The sequence below is a fragment of the Populus alba genome, chromosome 1 (assembly GCF_005239225.2).
Source record: "Populus alba chromosome 1, ASM523922v2, whole genome shotgun sequence".
Classification (NCBI taxonomy): domain Eukaryota; kingdom Viridiplantae; phylum Streptophyta; class Magnoliopsida; order Malpighiales; family Salicaceae; genus Populus; species Populus alba.
The window spans coordinates 12,231,040-12,239,265 of NC_133284.1; the positions used below are offsets into that span (position 1 = coordinate 12,231,040).

An 8,226-nucleotide genomic window follows, 5' to 3' on the forward strand; every position below is an offset into this window, starting at 1 on the left:
TAGATTCAATTGACTAGTTCTATGCATTTTTATAGTTTTGTAGTAAAAATAAAGTTTCAAGAAGGTACTATATAGATTAAAGGTGATTTGAGAAGCTTATTTTATATTATTTAAGGTTTTATGTCATGCATAAAATAGGCATAAAATAGAAAAATGGATTAACCTATTTCTTAGAAATAATATTATTGTTTAATTTAATCTCTTTCTTAATTAGAGATAAGTTGAATACAATTACTAATAATTAGCTTTTTACAAAAAATAAAAGTTAATACAAGCACTAATAATTATTTTTATATGAAAAAGGTATTAAAACTTCTCATTAGGTTAATAAGATTTCAAAAGTATTTTAGTTAAATCAATAATTAGCTACGTATTAGTGGATATCGCAAATCAAAATGAATTATTATTGGCCATATTATTATTATGTACTTCTATGAAGTATTTTTTTGATACTTGGAAACGAGTTTCAGAGAGGTTGGTGATGCATACTAGACAGAGCAGGCAACAGGCAAACAGGGGATATATATTCAAATAAACAGTTTGATATTGAAGAAATTATGTACAGACAGAGACTGTATATCAGCGTCTTCCTTTTATGAATATTTCAAAGGCACAGGCTTTTTAATAACACCCAGCCCAAATACTATACACATCACTACCTGAACCAGTTCTTGATGTTCTACGCTGAAGCTATACAATTATCTACAGACAGCATATTTACAAATCCTTCAACTACAGGTCCTAAAAATCAACTTGTAGCAGAAATATCATTTCCAGCGAGTATGAAGCTCCTGGCTCCTTATGACGGGACTTGGCCGGGAAGAGTCGTTGAAACTCTCCAGAGAATAGACCTCCCATCCCCCATCTCTCCAGTAGGTTGAGTATACTTCTGGGATGTGCGCGACTCTCCAATAATCTCCCCCTTGTTCATCTGAAAGAAGTGTCTTGATTAGTTCTTGAGGCATGTCGAAAAACTCTAGCACTTTCAGCTTTGTTAGATGCTCAATGCCTAATGGTGCCTTCTCCAGCAATTTACAGCGCTGAATGCTCAACTTTTCCACGCGAGGCAGCGCACCCACCTCCACTTCCACGCATCTTAGCTCGTCAAATTTATCAATACCTAAAAGCTTGAGTTTCTTAAACCCTCCCACCTTGAAACACAAGGTATCTCCTTCATAAACTTGAAGTAATTCAAGATGCACAAGATTGGGAAGAACCTGAAGAGATTTCAGGGGATCACACTTTAAGCGGCTCCATTTCAAATGAACTCTGACAAGGCTTTCTAGATTAGGTATCCAGTGTGGCAGTGTCTCTAAGCGTCCTGTCAAGTACAACCTCTGAAGTAGCGGAGGAGGAGAGAAAAGGTGCTCAAGATCAAGAATCTCATCCTCTTCTGCTGAAAGTAGAGACAAGGCGCGAAGGTTTCTAAGATTCTCGATAGATGAACATAAAGACTTGCCATCTTCCCTTCTCAACTTTACAACACCTAACCTTCTCAGTTTAGTTAGCTTCCCAAGTTCAATCATTATATTACCATTGCCGTGGTTTGCCTCAACAAAACATAGTTTTTGTAGGGATTGCAGTTGTCCTATTTTCTCAAGAGCCTTGAAACCATTCTTCGAGTGGAAGTGTGCGTAAGACTCGTATTCATAGCGATAAACCAGGAGATGACGAAGTCGTTGTAGCTTCAAGATCTCCTCGGGCAATTCAGTGACATACGTGTGTTTAAGATTCAAGGTCTCTAGGTGTTGAAGTTTCCCTATATAGGATGGGACTCTACTTACCTTAGTTTCCTTCAAACTTAGATACCTAAGGTAATACAGGTTGATAACTTGAACTGGAAACTTTTTTATTGGAGCACCTTGCAAATCCAGCACATGAAGCAGCCTAAAACCATTAGGAAACAAGGTTCGTAGGGGCGACTTCTCTACGACCCCAAACATGAACAAAGAACGCAACTGGGAGACGCACCTGTTCAGTTGTACGTTTCGCACTGTGTAGTGTATTGATAGACGCCGAATTTTGTCTGGCCACGTTGCATTTTGATCCTTGGCTATAACTGCAAAGTTCTGGTCTCTTGACTTCGAAATGATAATCTCTCGCAGGAGGTCATGGGGGCGACATGTTTTGACCCTGCCGTCACTAGCTGTCTCCGCCACTTGCAACAGGCTTCTGTTCAGGAGTTCATTGAAATAGTCCTCTGCAACATCTTCTAACTCCTTTCCATTTTTTGCTTCCACAAATCCTTCCGCAACCCATAGACGAATAAGTTTCATGTGTTCAATTAGATGATCCTCTGGAAAGATGCTAACATACAAGAAACAAGACTTTAGATAGTACGGCAGATCATTGAAACTGAGAGAAAGCACCTTTTTCAAATTGAGAAGCTTATTATTGTCCTCGATTTCAGCACCAAGACTACGTCGAACCATTTCCCATTCATCTATCCTTCGCTTGTCCTTTGCAGCAAGAACGCCACTGATTGCCACAATTGCAAGTGGAAGCCCCTCGCATTTTCTCAAGATATTCTTACAAATATCCTCCAAATGATGAGGACATGAATTCCCCCGGAATGTCTTCCTGCAGAAAAGAGTCCACGACTCTTCTGGAAGCAAGGGCTCCAAGTTGTAGACCTTGCCTTCTGATTCTATGCGAGAGGTGAAGGCTAGAACAGCATTGCGTGTAGTGAGCATGACCCGGCTGCCGCAGTTGTTGGTTGGCAAGGCATACTTGACAGCATCCCACTCATTTACGTGCCATACATCATCCAGGACTATTAGGTACCTTCTTTTCTGCAGGACCTCTTTGATTTTTGATTTTAGCTGACTGCTGTTCCGGCTCTCTAAATTTTTGGGGACTGGCTTCCTCTCTGCAGCAAAGAGTTGTTGAACAATGTCTTTAAGTAGTTCTTCCATCTTGTAAGATCGAGACACTGTAATCCAGGCATGGACACTAAAATGTTTCTTCACTTCTGCATCATCATAGACTTGCTTTGCCAAGGTGGTTTTTCCCAGCCCTCCCATACCAGCAAGCGAAACTACTTCACGTCCCGAACGACCATTGACAAGCCAGTCAACAAGCTTGCTTTTGCGCTCCTCGATTCCCACTAGATCTGTCATGTCTAGAAGAAGGGCATCTTCTCTTCGGTCCTGCCAGCCTGTGCTAGTGGAACTCGAACCTTGTTCAGCTACGCAGAACTTTTGACGGAGTCTGCGATGGCCATCCGAGATATTTCTGATTCTTGAGTTGATGGCTTTTATTTGCGAAGCAATTCGATAGCGAGCCTTCATATTTTTTATGCAGCATGACAACTTATGGATCAAACCATAGAGTCCACTCGCATGATCATGTGCCAGGAGAATTGTGAACTCATCCAGAATATCTTCAGTTTCATGAGCAACGTCCCTTATTTGCTTAACCCACACCTTGACTTCCTCATCGCTCTCTTCTAATGTGTCTGCAACGCGTAGGAAGGCTCCTATCCGCTCCAACTCTCCTCTCACATATACAATTTCTTCCCCCCCACCTCTTAATGACTGCAGCTCATTTTCAAAAAGAGGTGCAAGCTTCTCAAGTAGAAAGGTCACTGCACTCTCCGCCATTTTTCTCTCAAACTTTCTTGGATAATTATTTTTTCCATCTGCAGGAGTTCCTCTATATTGTTTATTAATGGTATGTAAATTACGTCATTGCTGATGCTTATCTCAACGAATCTTATTCAAGTTGGGCAGTCAAATATCCTTTTCTGGGGTAAGGCTCTCCGCCAACGTCGTCCTTTACTCCTCTATCCTTCTCGAATCACAAACTGTGCGATATGGTATTTAAGATTATTAAAAATAAATATGAAACTGATTGATAAGATTATTTATTTATTTTGTAAATTCAATGAATTATGGGAATTAATTCTACTTAATCTTGGATTAATTTTGCTTGATTGAATTAGATTTATTGATTTTACAAATTTTATGAATTATCAATAATTAATTAACATGGATAGAGGGATTTCATTCTTAGTAAAAATACAAGTAGAAAAGTAGAAAACTCTTGAATGAAATTATCATTAATTAATTAATTTAGTTTGCAAGCTTTCAATGAAAATGTATTTGTTGTTGAAATGCGCTATTGACAGGTATCTTCGACAACTTTTTTTCTTGTCTTGTTTTTTATTTGAGAATATTCTACGATTATATATATTCTTTATATATTTGTAGCTGTCTTTTGTTTCATATTTACATATTATCTTACAAATATATAATTGATTTTTATTAGCCACAGATATTTGAAAGGATATGCAACACCCAGACTTTTGTCTATCCTTACCTTCATCGTATGTCTGTGTGTAATCAAGAAGGAAGAAAAACAAAAGGCTGAGTCAGCTAAGATAAAGAAAATGCTAGGAAATGTCCAAGCAACGTATAGTTAGATTCAACAGATTACAGTATCTTAACTCGGTGTACTTTCATGCTTTTCAATGGTGATTTTCTTCCTCCTTTTTCTTTTTGGAAACAGCCTTTCATGTGTTTGCCGAAACAATTTGCTGAGAGGATCATTAAGCCAATATTGTTACTTAATTATTTAATGAGTAGCATAACGACAACGTAGACTGGCAGATGCTGATGTTGTTGAAGTAAAGATTACGTGCCTGTTTGGAAAAGTAGTAAAGATTACTTTCTAAAATAATTACGATTCAACTAGAATCTCAAACACCGTCGTCCACGACGAAGAATGCATTGAAACCATTGCAATCATATTAGCAACTTGCATCAATTGAGTGTTTTACGGGGCACTGAAATTGCCAGGATAGTTCTTGTCTGTTTCTTGCTTGTGATAGCTGAAGTCAACAGTTGTAACATAAACATCTGCAATCAAGTTCATCCAAACTTATCCCAGCATCATCTTTGGTTTAACCGTCCAAACTCCTTATAAACCTGTTCCTTGAAAAAGCCAGTGCCGCCTGCCTTCATCTTCAACGTTTCGGATGCTTTAATGGCTGCATAAAGCTATTAGTGGGCTTTTTCATTGCATTTCTGGCCTTGGAAATCTGCCTTCTCTATATATCCGAATCTGATGGCTCTTGTAACTTCATCAATATATCTACTAATAATTCATACATTGATATGTCTCTGTTGCGCCAAGTAAATTGCAAAGAGATTTCTCATGAGTGGATTTCTTGCCTGAGACCCAAGTTAGGAAAGGTTTAATTTCGTTGCGTGAAAGATGGCTCATGAATACTTTGACCGGGAGAACCAAAATGAAGATTATAACGTTGAGTAGAATATCGAGCAACCGGGAACTGTACTTCTTTATTCATTGCTGTTGCTGATATATTGACCGAAAGAAAGAAAAGTAGCATAATTTATATTTAGAAAATTATCTATCACTCTGATTGATCAGCACTCCTGTACTGCTCTACGATCTTGTTTCAGGTGTTAAAAAGAAAACCAAATTAGGGTAAGCAAAGAAAAACAGTATTTTTCAAGGCTTTCAATTTTGTTTTGTTTTGGTTTGGATGACAAATATATCTCATATCATTTAAAAATATAAAATAATCTAGAACAAATTTTATCTTTGAATTTCAATCCATTTTTACTTTTTTTGGCTAAGTTCAATCAAGATGTTCTAATTTTATTTTGCTAGTTTTATTTCTTTAATATTGTGTTTTTTTTAATATATGTTTATTTATTTTATTTAATTTCATCATTTAACACTTTTTTTTTGTTAGAAATTAGATTTTAAATTTATTGTGGTTTTTTTTTTTGTGGTTGTCTCGATCTCATGACCACATATCATGAGTTTGACGAGTTAACCTAGTTGTCTTGAGTTTTTTTTTGTCTGTTTTTTTAATTAATATTTTCTTCAATTTCATTCATTCAATATTTAATTGATTATGAATTACGCTTTGTCATTTATTTTGGTTTATTTTTTATAAAGTTATCTCAGTCTCTTGACCCGGATCACAGATTTTGCGCGAGTTAACATGGGTAGACTTAGATCATTTTATTGTGCTCTTTTTTTTTTTTTATATTAAAATTTTCCCAATTCATCATTAAAACAATAAAGTTATTGAGAATTGAGTTTTATAATTTATTTCAATTTGCTTTATTTGGAGTTATCATAGTCTCATGACTCGAGTAGCAGATTTGGAATGTTATCTTAGGTCGATTCAATATGTTGTTGTTTCAATATTTTTTTTTAAATCTTTAATTTTTTTTAGTTTAAATTATGTTTTTACCAATTGTCCAAGTTATCTTTGGACTTGTTAAGTGATTGAGTAATTAATTTCAGGTCAGTTCCCACATGGTTTTTTTTTTTTCTATTAGAAAAACGTTAGCTTCGCCTGAATGTTTATTTTAATGTTAAAATGAAAATTGATCTAACCCACAGAGTAACACTAGATAATTTTAAAAAAATGATCTAGTAGTTACTAAATAAAAATGTTTAAATTTTGAAATTATGTTTATATATTTAACATCGTGTTTAAAATTTTAATTGCATAATTTTAAAATTAATTTATCTTTATCTTTAAATTTAAGTTATATATATTAGATACAAATTAACACACACATACACACCAAGTTGAAATTATGTCTTGCATATTGACAACAAAAGAAGCAATTATGGAATAACGACATAAGAATGTATGCACAGAAGCCATTTCAATGAGATCCACTAACCCAGAACAATCAAATGTTGGAGAAGAAAAGTTTGAAAAGAAGTTAGGTTCTTTATTTTTTTAAAAAAATAAAAATGTTTGATGGTTTCTTTTTAGTTGTTATATGCAGGTTAAAAAAAAAAGAATCAAGCAAGAAGTCAACTCATGTCCAATTCAATAAGACATTCATCCTTGAAAAAAAAGGGAATATGAGTTTTCTAATCTTTATTCTTTTCTTCTTGCTTTTTTTTTTTGTTTACATTGAGGATAATGTAAAATGTAATTTTAGATATTTGATTATGTTGAATGCTTGAGATGGCCATGCTTGTTTGAAAAAAAAAAAAAAACTTGCATTGGGTAGGTGAGTGAGACTTGTTTAGGATCAACATTATATTTTTGGATTCATTATTGTGTTGAATATTGTATGCTTTAATTTGGGATAGATAATATCTTATAAAGTAAGATATAACATACTTTTTTTTTTCTCTCTTTAAGATTATTGAAGTACATCTTTCCTTGTAAAAGTTGTGTGATTATGCATAAAAGATGAGTGTGATGCTTTACTTGTGATCATCCCTTTTTGATCTAGTCCTAAACAGGGTTTAAGTAAATAAAAGTAAACAATTATTAGACAATTAAATAAATAAATGTATACAAAGTTCTATCTATTCCAATGTTTTGAGTTGCTCAGTAACTAGGGGTATTCATCAGAAATGTTTATCTTTACGTCAAATGGCAACTTGAAATATGAGTATACAAAAGCACTTTAAGTTTGTGACTTTGTGAGTAAATTGGTGCATTCATCACAAATATTTGTATTCACGTCAAAAGGGAAGTGACCACTTAAAGAAAAATAATAAATAATATCTCAAAAAAAAAAGAAGATATTTCTCTAGTTTGCTACATTGTTTGTAGTGGTAAGAAGGGAAGATTACATGTTGAGTTTCCGCGTGAATCAATTATGTTGGTTGCATAATAAATACGATTGAATTTGGATTTTTGTATGGATGTTTGATTTAGAGTATGTGAGTATGCTTATTTTTTTTTATGATTTGAGTTTCATGTGGACATCAAGGCGAAATAAGTGAGACAAGTAAGAATATGAAAAAAAAAATCATCATCTAGTTTTATGGTAACTAGAAATCTTAAATAGTCTTTTAGAGGTTCTAGGTACTTGAGCTGGTTATGTAACAAGAAAAAATAGATATCACTACTATATATATATATATATCTTTACTTAAAATAGACAAGATGTTCTAGTTTTATTTTGCTAGTTTTATTTCTTTAATATTGTGGTTTTTTTTTTTAATATATGTTTTTTATTTATTTAATTTCATCATTTAACACTTGTTTTTGTTAGAAAATAGATTTTATAATTTATTGTGGTTTTTTTTTTGGTTGTCTCGGTCTCATGACCTATATCATGAATTCGACGAGTTAACCTAGTTCGACGAGCTTGGCTCCGACTCAACTCGGCTTGGCTCATTCCAGCTCGACTCGTGTCTGATGATGTGGTAGGTGGGTCCCACGGTGCTGCCATGTCTGATGACTGGGCGATGACATGGCATGCCAAC

At 34.5% G+C, this 8,226-nt stretch overlaps 1 protein-coding gene across 1 annotated transcript; it reads right to left on the bottom strand.

The window, feature by feature from the left end:
- Positions 1-524: 524 nt before the first annotated feature.
- LOC118038653 (disease resistance protein RPM1) lies at positions 525-3,669 on the bottom strand. The gene has a single exon (XM_035045079.2). The coding sequence runs from the start codon at positions 3,600-3,602 to the stop codon at positions 768-770; it is 2,835 nt and encodes a 944-aa protein (XP_034900970.1). The 5' UTR covers positions 3,603-3,669; the 3' UTR covers positions 525-767.
- Positions 3,670-8,226: the final 4,557 nt, after the last annotated feature.

Excerpts from the sequence above, each read along its gene's own strand:
- LOC118038653 (XM_035045079.2), bottom strand. The coding sequence starts at position 3,602 with ATGGCGGAGAGTGCAGTGACCTTTCTACTTGAGAAGCTTGCACCTCTT.